Genomic DNA, 18,082 nt, shown 5'->3' on the forward strand with positions numbered 1-18,082 from the left:
ATGACGTTTGGTTTCGTGGCGGTTGATATGGGAAACGGCCGCAAAATTAAATTTAGCGGATTGTGCTGAGAACTCGAAATATTGACTTCGCGTGAAATAGCACGAAAAAGCACTTTAATGCTAACGATTTGTACGCATGCGTACCTGTCAGATATGTCACAAATAAAGTCGATTTTTTTACAATCATCGTTTCCATAATTCCCTATTAGCTCCTTTCGTTACTGCTTGTTCGAAAAATACAAGGGAAATGAATTAAAATAAAATCCACTTTTATTTGTTGCACAAAATACTTAACGCCGGCTAGGGGTTGTATTATATGTTTTATTACAAGTAGCACGCCTATGTATACGTGATATGAGACGTATTCAAGTTAGATCAAATAAGCCGCTTTGATGAACAATTATAAAGATCTTTCCATTGCCGTAAGGATTCAAGAACAAAAACATATTTTTTTCCTAAATTTCAGCAATACTTTGTCATGAGATTATTAATTATTAGAGCTTAAGAGCTGACTATAAAAAATCCAACCAATAGAATTAGAATGAAGTATTGTTTAAGTAACCACTGAAACTATTGTAAAGTTGGAAAGTTCCGGTGCAAAATGCTGTAAAAAATTGTAATATTTTTTCTGTCGCAACCGCTTGAAACTGATTTTAAAATTAAGCTTTAGATAAGTAAAAAATAATTATGAAGAAGAACTTTGTTAAGTTTGATCCTAACCCCATAGCACGCCACTTCTATTAACTTTTTTTTGAGCTTTAAACTATAATCAAATTGAAAGTTAAAAATTTCTTATCATAAAAAACATTAGTGCTATTCTCTCTTAATGCATACCACGAGGGTAATTTATGACCCAACAAAGTGGCAAGACATTTTTTCTTTATCAACATTTTTATTTTTCAGCATAGTCTTGTCTAGTTTAAGTCTAAAGATCTATTTCAGGATTGCTCAACCTTTTTAACCCTTCTAAATGATAAGTACCGTATTTCTCCATTTCTCCATGCCATTAACGCATACCATAACGTCCTCGTATGACGGAGATCTCTTCTACAAGTGAAACTTTAGGAGAAGGAAACAGGAAAATGTCGTTGTGGGCTAGATCTGGTTTATATGGTGGATATTCAACCGATTCAAAGTGCATTTTGTGAATTTTATCCAAGACAACCACCAAAATGTAGTAAAGTGCACTGTCTTGATGGAAAAGCACCGTCTTTTTCCTCAATGTCCTCAGTGTTTCGCGATTTATTCCATTATCTTATCAAACAATGCTGTGTAATACGAGAAGAATGTTTTTTGGAGCTCCAAAATGACGACCTTTCATACAAATATATTTTAATTTCAAAAGAAAAGGAAAAAGTCACAAAATCTCAAATCAGAATTATTGGTCATTGGCTATTTATTAAGGTAATGTACACGTACGTTATATTGTGCTTCTGTTCAGTTCTATGGTTTTCCATTATCGACACACATAACAGATAGAGTTTCACCACCCGCTCTGTCAAAAATAAATTGAACGTTACACGGGATTGAAACTTGGACTGATGAACTAGAAGAGATAAGCAAACCAGGCAAGTGTGGACAATATTATTATCACATACCTCGCATATCTTTAACTTTCAAGTATTCATAGAAAGATAAAAGTGATTATCAACCTTTAGTTTGTAATTTATTTACTTCTTTATTATTACTGATAAAAAATGATGTCTCATATAATATTTAGGGATGCTCCAATTTAAAATTTTTAATCAATGTCAACGTGTTCGGAATTGTGGATGAAAAATACATTTATAATACTCACTATAATAACCGCTGACCTGGGTCCTTCCAATATCCAATAGTAGCTCAAAAAGTAATAATATTCCCATGTCCTGAAACCAGAATAAATCAAAGTTATCTAATAAAATGTTGAGGAAATCTATCGAGTTGAAAATGTTTGAAACAAAGTTTAAGTTTGTAGTGGACTTAAGCGATTGATCGTTTCGCGTAATAAACTCAGGATATTGAAAAAATATATATCGAAATATTTGATTGAGATTATGAAGTTCATATGAAACGTGTTAGATTGTATCCATCAGTTTAATCCATACATCCAATCTACTTCAATAACTGATCGTTCAATAAAAATTCCACATTACTTTTTATTATTTGATTATTTGCACTCGGTATAGATAAAAGCCTAACCAATTCACAAATTCATCAACTCTTCTTAGACAGAAGCTAAAAATATGAGAAAGATAACTCGATTTTCGATTACGTTGTATGAGTTCTCTATACTCCACATGGAAGAAATAATAAGACACCAATTTTTAGCATAACTATAATATGGATCTCATAGTATGTAATCTATATTCGATCTCTCTACTACAACAGTTACCTACTTTCTTCTGATGTTATTAGTGTTAATAGTACCTCCACCAATTTCTTTCCTATCTACATCATCCTTATATCTGAATTGGAAATGCATATATAAAAAAACCGATCAATGAAGATTCACTTACAATACGAGGTATGGCTATTAATTAACAATACAAGCGCTGCTACAGAAAAAGTACGCATGCGTTAAAGGTTGGTGATTATTAGCTGTTTATACAGAAGCCTCTTCTCTCGAATGTGATGTCTAGCGTATCTGTAGACAAACTAGTATAGCCGTCGCCTTGGTTACAAAACTTTTCGGTACATCTCTCTATTTTCGTGATTAACCGTCAATTATGCGGTGCCAAATTTAGTAAGTAAAACGTATGCGGTCAGGCAGGAAGACCGGGCCGAAACTCTCGAATTGAAAATGACTTGTGGTACGACTTGTTATCGTGAAGCAGATGTGTATTTTCGGGCTTCCTTTTTCGTACATAGTTACAGAAAAATTCATAGTTCACAAATGTTCCCTTTGGATCGCTTGATGACTTCAAAATAAAAGAAAACAAAGACTATAACTTTTTAGGATGAAGTGAGTTAGAGTTCTATTTGTCTCACGGTCTTACCATAGACTTTCATCTCCAGAAAAATTTTTTCCAATAAACTTCATAATTACGAACTGTTACTTCTAAGTAAAAAAGTAGAATTTTTGATCGTTTGTTATCAAATGTCTCAATCACATATTTGAACTAACATGTTCGTCTATTTATTTTCATCTAGTTTTGAACAACATTAGTCTTTAACATGCTCATTTCTAATTTTAATTGATCATACTACTGTACAAAGTTAGATATAGATATATTCTAGCACTTTGAGATATTTCTAATGCGTTTTTTAGCCTTACACAAAACTTAGGTGATGAGATGCACAAGATCCACGTTTCGCGACACACAAAACAATCACGATGCATTATTTTGGTTATAGTAGCAGACTATCAGGAAAAATTACAATAGCTGTAGTATTATTTCCTAAATTTTATAGAAGATCATTCACCCTATTTTTTTATGACACCTCGTACACAAGCAAATTTACGGTATCATATATAAACGATTAGTACGATGCTTTAAATATTTTAACAAATTGAGTAGCTAATTATTTGTTGAAAATTTTGAAACATATAAGATTGGAAGAGAAAACGATAAAATTTTATTTTATTTCATTTACAAACAAATCTATATTTAATATACATATACTCTTAAACAATATACAATGTTTCAAATATTTCGTCCTTGATATTCACCATATACATTTTGGTAGTTTTAACATATTAAATCCTAAATAACTATAGGGAAAAATCTCAAAAGTAAATAGTACCTAATTCATTTTCGGTATTCCATCATTCAAATAATAATTCAAATAATAATATATTAACTCAAAGTAAAAGTAATATTGATTTTCATAACAAGTCTTATAATTCACAGTGATATATTTTTTCTTTTTGCCAATCAACTCTAGCAAATGATATTTGAAATAAAATTTATTTTTTCAATAAAGTAGCTTGAATTACTGTAGTGGTTACATATATAAATCATTTTTTTATATAATCATTCCAAATCCAATCCATATCCAATATATCCATAATTCAGAGAAGCCAAATAAAAATATTAAAAACAGTAACAGATCTATATATCAAACCAGACGATACACGTAAATCTAGAAATCCTTCCATCAAGGACGTCATTAAAGAAAAAAACAACAATGTCGAGAGTCGTATAAATGTAGTTTGTATGCCACTATATCAGAATCTGATAATAATAGAGGACTAGCAAAAAGAAATGGCAACGATATCTAATGGAAGGTTAAAGAGGACTTTTCACTGGAGAAAACGTCACTGAAAGCTGAAAGCTCTTACGCCAACACATTATCCCATATCCAATATTTATAAATATTAATAGTCACTTGTTGATAATAGGCGTCAATTATTTTATTTTGTCGTTATCTACTTACGTGTCCTCCATGAGCATAGTTATCAGCCACACAGCTGTCATTACCCCAGGTAGTATCCATCCAACATAACAGTATATTTTTATATAATTATACTCTTGAAACACCGTTACCGTAATCATATTATGTAGATATAGACCTTCGATAAACATCCAGAGAAACATTGCGGTTTTCGAATATTCCAATAGTGCTATGTTCATTTGAAATAGATATCCCTGCAAGAATATTTCATATATAATAATAATTACTATCAAATTTGCTGCAAACCATTTCAAGATCGGTGTCGTATAGTTAGAGGAGCAGGCAGTTCGAAATTGATAATATACTTGGGCCAAACTCTTTCGACATGGAGATTTAGAAGAGTATGATAATTTCCGCAATCTCAGGAAACATTGTATAATTTCCTCAAATAAAAAATACTGAATTGACCACCTATAATTTAGTTATAATTGAAGCATGACTACAGCTCTAACTTACCCTTGTTGAGGTAAAAAAGGCTAGGTTAGATTCATTTTTTATCAAATATCTATCAACTAAATATGTTGTGAATACTGCAAACATGGTAAAACAGATAAACTCGCTTTTATCGAAACTACGAGGGCTACTACTTTAGTTTTAAGCTATGGCAATACTGATGTGAATATGCCAAATTTGGTATTGCCATCATAGAGTTTGATTTTAATGGTGAACGTATTCAGAACGAGTTGTTACACGAGTGTTATTTAAATTGTTCACAGATACTTAAAACATTTATCTTGGCCAAAAAATGGAATTAAATAGCGAACATTCTATGATATTCGAAGTGGATTAAACCAACAGCAGTGTGCTGATTAACTCGATTCTCCTTTTGATGATGAGCACCATCTCGAGCCACCATGTTTAGCTGATTTTCCTAATTAAATCATGCCCGCAATTCGCTACAGATTGAATTAAGTGAAAGTCATCCTGTGCGTAAACTGATATTGCAATATCGCCATGTGGCACACCGTGAGATTGAGGCATACGTGGGCATTAGTTCCTCTCGCTCACATTCAATATTGCAAGAACATTAAACTATCAAAAAAGTTTGTTCGAGTTGGATACTGCATAATTTGGTAATCACCTAAAAAAACCCCGTGTCGATTGGAACAAATTCATCTTCAAAATATCATGACAGGCGATGAATCATGGATCTATGCATATAAACCCGAAACTAAGCAATAATTGACTGTATGTATTTCATATCAATTGACAATTCTATAAGGTCTTTCCGCGGATCCGTGTTAACCTCGTTCAATAGCTCCTTCCAACATTGTTTCTTGCTACTCTTTATTGCTTCAACAAGTTTGTGGGTAACCACAAAGGGTTGGGAGAGACCCAACCCAACCCTCTTCCTAGCACTAGTTACTGCACTCCTAGCTTCTTAAAATTCCCTTTGGATAGCAGCAATTTTCACGTCCTACCAGTATGCAGGCGAGTGCCTATTGTGTGCATACCTTCTATGCGTTGTGTTTTCGTTTATGTGTGACCCATATGGGCTCAGAACTTTTTATTTCTAGGAGGGCACATTCACCAATCACTCATTGAATTAAAAACTGAAGAATATTGATGAATCTCCAGAAATCTCTTGGTGTTCCTACATGGATCAAAGTAAACAGACGAGCACCTCCTGTTACGTTAATTACATTCAAGCTTCTTAGAATTAGAAGAGTTAGTCTTCAAGATAAGTAAATCAGTTTTCAAAGTCTTTGCTATCTATAAGCATCAAGTCAAAGTGCTAGCGAGATCAATTCACGGCACAGCTAGCTAATAGCTCATCTGTTTATAACATCCTTAAATATGTAAACGCCAGAAACTACCGTTACCTCAAGATAATAGAGAAGTGAATGTCTGAAATAGTTATAATAGTCAGAGGGTGTCCCAAACAATAGATTGAAGCCTGCAGGGACTAACTAAATAACAGTAAGCATTTCAAAAGGGATCCTGTAGGAATTTTGAAAATTAAACTATAACACAAAATCTTAAAAAAATCATTTGAGGCAATAAAGAGGTATATAGGAAATTGGATAGATTAATATTGAAACTGATCAGTTTTCTTTTTTGTGAGATCCTCATCAAAACAGATATCACAAAGAGTTTTCGACAAAGTTCTAACATCACAATTGACCATCTTTAGTTGATCATTATTTAACTGAAAATAAGTTTGATAATCCAATAAACACCCATATAAAATTACCACACGTACATATTTACGATACGTTGTTCCTTTCAAATGAAAAACTGAATTAATTTGTTGTTAGGGGGGATTCTTGTTTAAATAAAAATTAATAACTGTAGCGTTTATGGAATGTTCCATTAATTAAATTCCAATCTAGAAATACATCATACATAAACATTCGATCCCACAAGTGATTCCATACTTTACATTTTCAATTTTTAATTACATCTTAGTGAGCTTTTCCGGGTTCGAGCAATAGCATGTGGAGCAGACTCGTAGTTTTTAATTGGAGTTCACGGATTGAACAGCGTTAAAATAAGGAGAAGGGGTTGGTGCGGGATGGTTAATCGTTAATCGTTTATTGTTGATTCCAAGGTCTCAATCTGCCCATTTGAAAAGAATGGACGATCAAAATCAAAGGATATCAAAGATATATATATATATATATATATATATATATATATATATATATATATATATATATATATATATATATATATATAATCAGAATGGAAAATGGAAAACCATAGAATATTGAGAACCTCACGTTCAACATCCATAGGCTGGGAAGACACAAGAATTAACTAAAAGAAATAAGCAATATTATTGCATTAACTTGCAGTGTCCATTTATTTGGAAGCTTTCATATATTACCAGTTTCCATATTGCTTACAATTCATCGTCCTATTTATATACACAAACGAATACTAATTTGCATCGAATCATTTATTATGAATACGATACACTATCCATTTGAATAGAGGCGTCGATTCGAAGTAACTAATTCCAATCCAATAATAGATGAAATTTTTCACACGTACTTGTTATCCGAAATAATGAATTGAGACCGTGTTGAATTAATAGAAAATTCAAATTTTGCGACTTTAAAACAATATTTGTTTGGTAAATTATTTAAGTAGAAAATGTACGGAAATTACAAAATTTTTGTAATTCAGGAGGTTTTTAAACGGAATACTTACTTTATTTAAAAACTTCTCACTTGGATCCAATTCCTGATTTATATATTGTACTAATCTAAATATCACTTGAAGTAACGTTGATATGAATAGATTTTTGTGTATCTTCGTCCTGTTATTCTTAAGAACCCTGAAAATTTGAATACTAAATTTTATGATTTAAGCTAAGATTGCAAATACTGTACACTCTATCACACAGGAACCAAACATAATTTCCACACCCTGTAGGTGGTACTAAACAAGTGCCTCCTTATGGCTATTAAATATTGATGCTACCCAAAATTTCCAAGAACCTTGTGGTTACATGTCATAGCCGACATACCCAATATCAAAACTTCATAACAAAAATTTCAACATTGTCTGCTGTGGTGATACCCACGACAGTGGGTGTAGGCTTCTGCCTGGTTCACAAATCACATAGATTGGCTCTCACAAACAAATATGAATTATAATCAACGTCAGACCTGTTGCCTTTTCAAAAACTACAACTCCGATCTATTTTTGAAACCCTGTTTTTCAGCTGCTTTTCAGGACTAACTTAGCCGGAAGATTCTAGGAGTGACAACAATATACTGGAGGTAGAGTTATTGTACACGCATTGAAGTTTTCTAGATATCTTGTCTATGCACATCCCAAAAGACGTTTCCCTCACTATTCTAGTAATTGTGCTGTAGCGGTTTGGAACGAACGTGTTTTTTCTTCGTGCCAAAAAACAGGAGCACCGTATCAATCTCAAATTTCTCGTTGAATTGAAAAAAACTCCGACTGAGTACTATAAATTGTTGCAAAAGGCCTATGGGGACAATTCTCTATCTCGTGCGCGTGTTTTTGAGTGGTGTAAGCGCTTTAGTGAGGGCCGAGAGATCACTGAAGATGACCAGCGCCTAGGTCACCATGTGACTGTTTCAACTCCGGAAACAGTGACCAAAATCAACCAAATTGTGCGTGCAGATCGTCGAATGAGCATCCAGATGATTACCGAAGCTGTAAACGCCGATAAAGAAACTTTAATTTCATACGAGGAATTACACATGACAAAAGTCTGTGCGAAGTTGGTACTACAAAATGTGATTTCTGACCAAAAGCTTTTGCGTCAACGTGTCTGCTTAGAAGACTGCTTCTATAAGAACGAAGAGCAATGCGCAGTTTGGTAGTAAACAGATGTAGATCATTTAAATCAGATTAATTTCTTTGACTAGCATTCCAGTATGAGCCTGATGTTGAATATCAGGCTCATTTCAAAGTGGTTATTGGAGAAATATATGTGGTATATTCTCGCACAATTAATAGTAAAAATATGAATAATTTTTATTTATGCCTAGAGAGTCCAGCTTGAACTATATCCGTTACTTTAATAAAGAATACTTATTAACCTAAATAAAGCATATTTCCATCGTTTATAAAACGCGTTCGATTATAAATACATCCCTATACACTTATAATAAATTATTTTCATTGAATTAGAACGAAATTTCTTAGATATAATTTATATGGCAGAACAACGTTCCCCAGGTCATATATATGTATATCATTTTTAATAATAATAATAATGAATTTCATCGGAAAATAGTTATCAGAATATCAAATTCCTGTCATTGTGATTAAAACACCATCTGATAAAGTAATTTTCCCGTGCAAAAGAGTGTAATTTCAAAATGAAGCTGAATGATAATTCGTATTTGAATGACAACTCAGAAATTTTCAACTATTGGAAATAATTCAAGTATAAAACGTTAATTCAGGTGTGACCAATTTGTGAAAGAATAAATAAAATGGAATAAATTACTTTCTATAAAGTCCTTTATAAGATTCTCCGTTGATCGAAAGACGATTTCTTTCATTTAGTATTTGTATATAAATAATAAGAGTGCACCAATTAATTAAAATTCAATGTATCCAAGAAATTTTTTAAACTGTGTATACATCCCTATCCAAGAAATTTTCGAACCTGTGAATACATCCCTTTGGCATTTGGAAATGATTCTGCAATTTATTTTTTTAAATTAAAAGGAAGCACAAGAGTGTAAGCCCTATAACAGACGTACTAGGCGTCTACAGGCGAACTCAATGTTCAAGAGCCACGTTTGCCTGTCAAGTAGATGTTGTAAATACTGCTCTAGTGGTATTAAGTTGGACACCTCGGAAGAGCATCTACCATGGTAGTATTCATGTAGATTGAGGTAAAAAAATACGATTTTGTTTGTCATCCCAAATATGCTGGATTAAATATACTGTGTAATAAAGAATCTTTTTAGTGCGTTTTAAGCTGATGTTTTTTTGATTTATTGCAAAGTACTCCACCTATATAACTATATATAATTAAATGTCGACGTTATTGACAATTTGACAAATTCTTTTCCAAGTACTTATCTAATGTTGTAGTTATTTCGATAATTTTTGTTTACTTTGAACCTGATACAATACTGCAAGTTTTTATAAATTACAAGTTTTTCTTGTACATGAAATAATTCTGATAGAGACGAATTCATTAATTTCAGAAATTAATCAACACGGGCTAGATCAATACAGCAAGGTATTAGTGTACAACTACGTAGACATTTTTGTCAGTTTTTAAAGTGCTTAATTCATAATTCTTTCGTAATGCATTTTATAATTTGAAAGGAAAAAAATTTTGTTAAAAATTCACTTAAAATAAAACGTTTTTCATGCAAAGTCAAATTCTAACTATTTAATTTATTTCACAGCAAAAAAATTGAGATGTTACTTCAACAATTAATGTTAAGTGACTTGTAGTGTATTTTAATGGACCAAAAAGAACGAAATGAAGAAAAATAGTTGTAGAGTTTTAAAATGCAGCAAAACCAACACGAGCTGCGTATATGGTTTAAAGAATGAGAAGAGGAAATTAGTAAGGAAAGTAGTAGAAATAGCTTATCGTATTTCTATTCTGTAACCAATATTTCTTCATCTGATTCCTTAACTGATAAAATTGAAACTGAATATCGGAAGAAAAAAGTGATTGGAATAAGTGCGTACACTATAAAGATAAGTTTCATAAAATTTGCTCTAAATATGCATGGAACAGCAGTGACACCAAAAGTTTTTAAATAACTGTAAGAATATACACTGTTGCATTTTTTGATCCCATATCAATAAAAGATTAATTTTGATTTCTTCATCTCCTTTATAAAACGAATCCGTTCTTTGTTATTAGTAGCCCACAACGAATAGCCTCGTACTGGAATATGCCCCATTTGGGAAAACGTTGAAGAAATTAAAACCTGCAAGGTCCGTAAGGCTTGTGGGATCAAATACGATTTCATTATTCAGTTCATGTTCATACGAGGATTAAAGAATGTAAAATTTCCAAATACCGATCTATATTCACGGTAAAACCTTGCCCTCTTTCGTTTCCAAAAATAATGAACCTGCTAATAATTCTTCTTGAAGATAATGCGCAATATACTGTTTTCAAGAATCGAGTGGAGAGCTTTTGATGGAGTTTTTTGTTTGTTTGGACGATTGACGTTCCTCAATTTTGTAACATAAATGTGCTTTCAATCTGTCCTACAGTTTGGTCCTAAGTTTGGCTTTAGCAATGTAATTGAAGGAGAAAGAGAAGGAGGGGAAGATTGCTTAAAATTCCCTTAACTAAAAGAAGATGTAAACGCCAATCGCCTAAGAGATGATTTGATTGAATCAAACAAATCACATACCAACCCCTTCACCTATCGTTAAACCAAGCTGAATATCGAGAAATAAAGAAGGGAAGAGAGACATTCCAAGGAGATCACGACACTTATGACTGAGGAATGGAGCAGAGAGAAAGAGAAAAAATTGGATAAATATTGCAAATGTTTTTGATCTCAGTATTGGGTGGATTTTTTTACCTTAATTTTCGATAAATATTTGTTATTAAATTAGAACTATTAATTAGAATTATTAGAACTTAGAAACACAACTTTCATACATTATTATCAAAATATGTAGAATGAATTGAAATTATCGAGTGAATGATGAAAATGTTATTTTACGTATGAATTTTACAAAGCTGTTCCTCATTGACTCTGTAAATTGACAATACACTAAATAAGAAACATATTTAGCGTATATTATGAAATTCATGAATTGAATCAATCATTCTAAATAGTCGTTATTAAGATTGATGGACCTAATGATTATAAGTACTCCGGAACTGTATCGACCTGTATATTGTCGTATTAAAGTATAATATTATCCCATATATATGATGAGTTTATTGAATTAAATAATATATATACTCCTGTTTGCTCTATAAACTAATTTCTCTGCATTATCATACGTTTCGAGAAAACAGAAGCATTAGTAATATTATAATATTGTTCATTCATTCAACCCACGCTTCGTTAATTTTATTATTATTATACCAGAAGATTATAATTTATATTATATATATAATACCTTTCAAAATTTACATAAAAAAATAGTTGTGAAATTTAGTAATACATGAGAAGATTTAAACCAGTCATGTCGAAGATACGGCCCGCGGCCGCTTCCGGCCCCTGAGCCATATCAATATCACAATATGATCACAACGGATTTTTATTTATTAAAGACTGTATGTTCAAAATTGCTGATGTTTCATTTCCATCTCACAAGTCAATACTTCAAAATATTTCGCTCTAAAGAAACACTGTTGCTTCAAGAATAAATTATCTCAAAATTTGGTTCTTCAGCTGAAGGAGAAAATTAAGGAATTTACGAACTTTTCACTGGCTGTTGACAAGAGCACTGATACTGTTGATACAGCTCAACTTGCTGTTTTTATACGAGGCATTAAAAGTAAATTTGAAATAACTGAAGAACTATTAAAGCGCGTTCCATTGACAGGTACTACAACAGCAAATGATATTTATTCAGCAATTCAGCATTTGATAGAAGATTATGAACTCGACTGGAATATACTTAGCAGCACAACTACGGATGGCGCTCCTGCCATGGCTGGCAAACATTGGGCGTTGTAACTAAATTAAAACAGAAAACTTCAGGGAATTTTGTGGGATTTCACTGTATAATTCATCAGGAATCATTGGCATCCAAAAAATTAAAAATGGACCATGTCATCCAACCTATAATTGTATTTTATAAGGAGCAGAGGACTAAATCACCGACAGGCAATTTTTACAAGATTTGGACGAAAAGTTTTCTGATGTCCCTTATTTTACCGAAGTTCGTTGGCTCAATCGAGGAGTAGTTTTTTGCATTACGTTACCCTATTCAAGCTTTCATGTTAGAAAAAGGTAAACCAAATGATTATGACATTTAAAACTGGTGGATTGATTGTGCCTTTTTGGTAGATATGATTAAACACTTGACTGATCTGAATTTAAATTTACAGGGTAAAAATTTGATTGCGGAATTCAACAATCGTTTGGAAGACTTTCACAAAATAAATGAAATGGAATTCCCAATTTGCCACGATCCATTCAATTGATGGTCTAGCGCACAAATATTGTGCGAAATCGATAATTTTCAGTATTGGGAAAACAAACTTTGAACCAAAATAAAAAATTTACGCTCCATTTAAAGCACTTTACTTACTAAATTACTTTAAATAACTTCATCTGAGTATGCAACATAAATGAATTCACTATAAACTTTCATTCAAAAACAGAATGATATTGAATAAATTGCACTCAAATTTGACAAAACAACTATTTCAGTCAGTTGAACAACTCCCTAGTCACGATTTCGCCCTGTTCTGCGCTTATTTTCTAAGATATCTGTTTCTGAGCTCAAATCAAATTTATATTGAAATAGGTTAGGTTGACATTTCCACAAGAGAAGATATTTGATTTTCATTTTTCTCTTTGAAAAACGTATTTATAAAACCATACTCTCAGTAAATTGGTACAATTCATAAAAGTCCGAGAATTTTAAAAAGTGTCGGCAACATTTTGAGTGTCATCAGGTCTCAATTACTCGTAGAGTTAGTAGAATAAGAAAGAAATCTCTTCGATTGTTCAAGACCTGGGGATTCACTCCATTTACTCTGATTTTCTTATACGAGGTCTGGCTATTAAATAACGAGACTGCGCGTCAAAAGGACGGAAGAGTAATGCGTTGGGAATCTAGATATCTTGTATATGCACGTCCCAAAACACGTTTCCGTCACTATTATAGTATTTGTGCAGAAATGGTTTGAAAAAAAAACGTTTTCTTTCTCGTACCGAAAAACAGGAGTAACGTATCAATCTCAAATTTCTCGTTTAATTTTAATTTGATAAAACTTCGACTGTGTACTATAAATTGTTGCAAGAGCTTGCAAGGAGTTGCGCAATTACGAATGGTTTATATTTTTACTTGCAAAATTATCGATGTGGAATATCAATAAACCTCGTGGAAACGCAATTTCTAGTCATTGTTCATTGCTGTCGATATGTTATCGTCACTTTATGGCATAATTTCAAAGGATGGCACCTAACATTTTTTTATGAATGCTTATATGGCCAGCTAGATTTCATGTTCTGTTCTTTGTGTACTTTTAAAGAGTATCTTAGTTATATGAAATCCTTCGAGGAGGTAACTCCTAGATGACATGTAGTGCTGCCCTGTGACATGATCGTAATATTGCAACGCAAACCGCTTTTGCAGCTCATTGACCGTTTCGCCAATTTTTGTTTTTGCTGTATGAAAGCTGCATAGTTTATAATTTTGAGCTTTAGTACTGAAAAGAGTGAGGTCTAAGACTTCCACTTCAATTGCAGAAGGTTGGCTGGCCACGTACATTCACCACTACTGCTGCTTTGCATGTATAAAAACAATCATATTTTTTGTTGATGTTGGTGTTCGTCCAGCTTTTATGGTAAGAGTTACTGTCAAATCCTCTGATATATTACAGATAATTTTACAGTAGTTCAAACATCTGAATATATTTACTCGTATATTTCATTTTCAACTGTTGTTTTCAGCATTGAAATTATTAAAATTTTTATTCTTATTATTATAGTTCTAATTAATTGGAAAAAATGAATAACTCACTCTGTAGTTCGGTTTTAGGTTATGAATGAATACTTATATAATATATAAAATACGAGTATAAGTGAATTATAAAATATGCTATCTCACCTGTATGAAAAAAATATGTATAATGATATAAGAAGAGATACTAGAGAAAATGACAATCCGACCATTTCTATACATCTTGTTATCCTGCCAATCTGGAATATCAAATAATTATTATTTTCAAACATTTAACGTAAAGATTAGAAAAATCCCAAACTAATATGTATATTAAGAAAAAATATATCCAGTTTCGAGATTTTTGACATTTACCAATTCCGTATCCCCACTACGCGACGTCCGAAATGATGTTTGTGTACACAACTTTGGAGAAACTAATTTTGTCTCAATATTTGATGGATGCGGAGAAATAAATTCTTACGGAATGTCCACTGACAAAATAAATTCCAATTTCCTCATTTTTACTTCCTGTTCTAGTAGTATTTTTCAAATAGTTTGAATTGAGCGCCTAAATTTTGTTTAAATTAGACATCATAATAGAAGAGTAAGAAACCGTATGAATAATATGTGAAAAATTCCGAGCAACCAGCGAAATACGTAATACTAAAAATAGGAAATATACATTTAAAACAGAGTAGCGACCAATATCTACATAGAACGAATTAAGAACAACATCAAAAGATATAAGAAGGATCCCTTAGAATACGTAACACAGCTGAATAATAATGGAACTATAGGTTGTTCCGAAAGTTTTTATTTGAATTTGAGGTCGTTTTATCAAAAATAATGTATAGGAATATCGAAAAATGGAACAATAAAAATAGAAACTTGAGGTGACTTTAAGAAATAAGTACGTATAAAATTATAAAGACTAGAATTGGGAAAATGATAATAATTATGAAATAAAAACTATGATTTTTGAACAGCTATTGATTGGAAACAAGAAAGGAGGAGATGTTCCAATTCATATAAATCAGGAGAAAGACAGAATAGAGCTCCAGAATATGATACGTCAAAATTCTGAAAGCACTTCCAGATAAAAATTTTATGCAAAAGATCGAACTAGAGATTAGGAATTTTATACACGTGAGGAGACAACAAAGATTGAGAGTGTTATAGATCTACTACTTGATCGAGTAGTTCAGTTTTTCAACGAATCTAAAAACGAAACCGTTCACTTCTTTGTTGTTATGGAGATAAATTTATTTAGTTAGTTTATGGAATAATCTTATAGATCAATTTCATATAGTTTTAATATGAGGTTGCACATTGCGCATGGTAATATTTATGGCGATGGGTTCTTCTCACTCTTGTTATAAAACTGACTCCCTAAAAGATAACATGGAAAAGAAATTTCGATAGTAATCTAGACTTACCAAACTCCAAACCGTGGAATTTATTTAGAATTTGACCATTTTCTGACAGTAAAATTACTAACTTTGTCGTTTTTTAACAATTGTGGTTAAATTACTTCCTATTTCCAGTGCATGTTTTTAATTCATTCAATGTTTAGATCGACATTTGTCTATAAATAGGTAATATTATTGTTGACGTTTATTTTTGAGGAATAGTTTTTTTTATTTTGAATTTAGTTCTAAGCTTAAACCATTTGTCATACAAAGTATAGTCGAAAATCAAGTCATCAATTATATATATTTTTTTGCCGATGAACATCTATCATATAACTGCTAATTTAATTGTTTAATAGATTTCAAACTGCAAAACAGAAAAACTCAACCTCAACCTGCAATCCGTTCATCTCAAGCCACTATGCATGTTATTGGCAACATAGGCTGAGAATATACATTCCACACCTAGGGGTCGTTCAGAGTGACTTATTGATAGATAATTTGGACCGCGATAGTCTAGGAAATAAGGCCAGGGGATATTGCAGTTTAAGATTGCATGCTCGAATTTTCATAAACTTTTATAAATCGGCAGTTTCTTTAATGCCTCTAAGTTCATTAGATTGACGGAATGTAAAACATCGATTTGAATTTAATTAGTTATCTACACATTTCGAACCTTTGCTGTCAATATTTCTCAAATTCAGATCAGGTTATACTACTTCGAAGTAATCGAAAATTTCTACGTTTATTTCACTGAGGATTTCTGAATGTAATAGTATATTCCTTGTTGGTTTATTAAAACAATAATCGTGCCATAAGTGTTTCCATTTTAATTTTAGCTTTATTTTAGTTTGATGTATTTTTCTTCTTGGATCATTCGTTTTCCCAAGCTTTGGCTTTGGCTTGGCCTTGGGTTATTTCTTTGAGCGTTGTTAAACGCTAATGAGATTCTCAAATATTTGAGTAAATATTTTTATTCTAAATTCAGGCCAAAGTTGTGGCAACAAATTTTTTATATTACGTTTGAAAATAGGATGAAGAATTATAGGATTTGATATTCTAAGTGCAAAAAGTTATTGTTAACAATATTTAAACTTTATATGATATTCATATTAATTTTTTATTTGATAGAAAGTGACTGCTTATCACACCAGTGTTTTCCAAATGCAGCACATTTTAGTATGGCCTTGAGTACTTTTTGCGATACGGTTTTTAGTTCCTGAATCTTAACTAAGCGCTATTCTTGAATAGTATGCCTAATTTCCGGTTGGATGCTAAGCTTGGTGGATATGGTAACTGATATGGTGAATATGATGTTTTTTGAAAAACGCAACTGTAGAGTCATAAGCACAAAGTAAATAATCAGAATAAGATTCATATAATAGTGATCTTTTTTTGTGGGTAAATGTCAAAGCACTCGAACAAATCACGAATTTATAATTTTTACTACTTAATATTCATATTATTAAGCTCACTTGGTTACACGTTGATTCTCCAAAGTCCTCACACATTTTAAGCAGATCCTGTAATTGTGGTAGAATACAATTTTCATAATGTGTGTAAGATAAATTAGAAGAACTTTTTGTTTCCCACGTTCCTGTAGGACTGCAATACCTGTAAGCAGTAGCTGAAACAAAATATGAACAATGAGTATCAAAAGTAGAAATTCAATTTCTAAATTTTATATTCTCTTTATATAATGATCAGTATTTTTATTTATATATTGAAAGTCGAATATCAGATGATTCTCAGTGAGCAAAGTGGACTGGTGGAGGTCGAAAAGAAAGGAGCCGACAAAGAGGCGCCTGGTTATGTCCCTCCAAATCCTTTGTTCTGCTTGGAGTTACTCATCTTTGTCAGTTTTATGCATGGTTAGATGGCGAGAACAACGTTTTCTTAATTTTTGTTTCCAATACCCTAATTTCTAGAGGAAGAAGAAGTGAATAGTGAACTGTATATGTTACCAATGAGGAATTGTTCGGTATTCTATATGAAACTCTGATCAGAATAGGCCACGGATATACAATACGTATGTTCAGAAAGTTTTTACACACGAAATTATAATGGATTTGAATTTATACAAACAGTGTCAAATGAAACACAATGCACCTAATAAAAGTATTGTTGTGAGTTAAACTCAAGATGTCAAGTTGATATTTTATATACGCAGTCAAATAGAGATGGCGAATATAAGTTCATAATGGTGTATCAAAATCATTTAATCAGTTTGTCCAGCTGCG

General features: G+C 32.0%; 1 protein-coding gene across 2 annotated transcripts in view; it reads right to left on the bottom strand.

The window, feature by feature from the left end:
- Window positions 1-18,082, bottom strand: part of LOC130444610 (PDF receptor) — a 136,780-nt gene that overhangs the window by 22,990 nt on the left and 95,708 nt on the right. For both annotated transcript variants that reach the window (XM_056779844.1, XM_056779843.1), the window contains exons 4-8: window positions 17,318-17,469; window positions 14,599-14,690; window positions 7,534-7,660; window positions 4,360-4,571; window positions 1,799-1,868 (exon numbers count right to left, since the gene is read on the bottom strand). In XM_056779844.1, coding sequence (XP_056635822.1) covers window positions 1,799-1,868; window positions 4,360-4,571; window positions 7,534-7,660; window positions 14,599-14,690; window positions 17,318-17,469 — 653 coding nt within the window. The remainder of the gene's footprint in view (window positions 1-1,798; window positions 1,869-4,359; window positions 4,572-7,533; window positions 7,661-14,598; window positions 14,691-17,317; window positions 17,470-18,082) is intronic.

This window comes from Diorhabda sublineata, chromosome 5, assembly GCF_026230105.1.
Source record: "Diorhabda sublineata isolate icDioSubl1.1 chromosome 5, icDioSubl1.1, whole genome shotgun sequence".
Lineage (NCBI taxonomy): Eukaryota > Metazoa > Arthropoda > Insecta > Coleoptera > Chrysomelidae > Diorhabda > Diorhabda sublineata.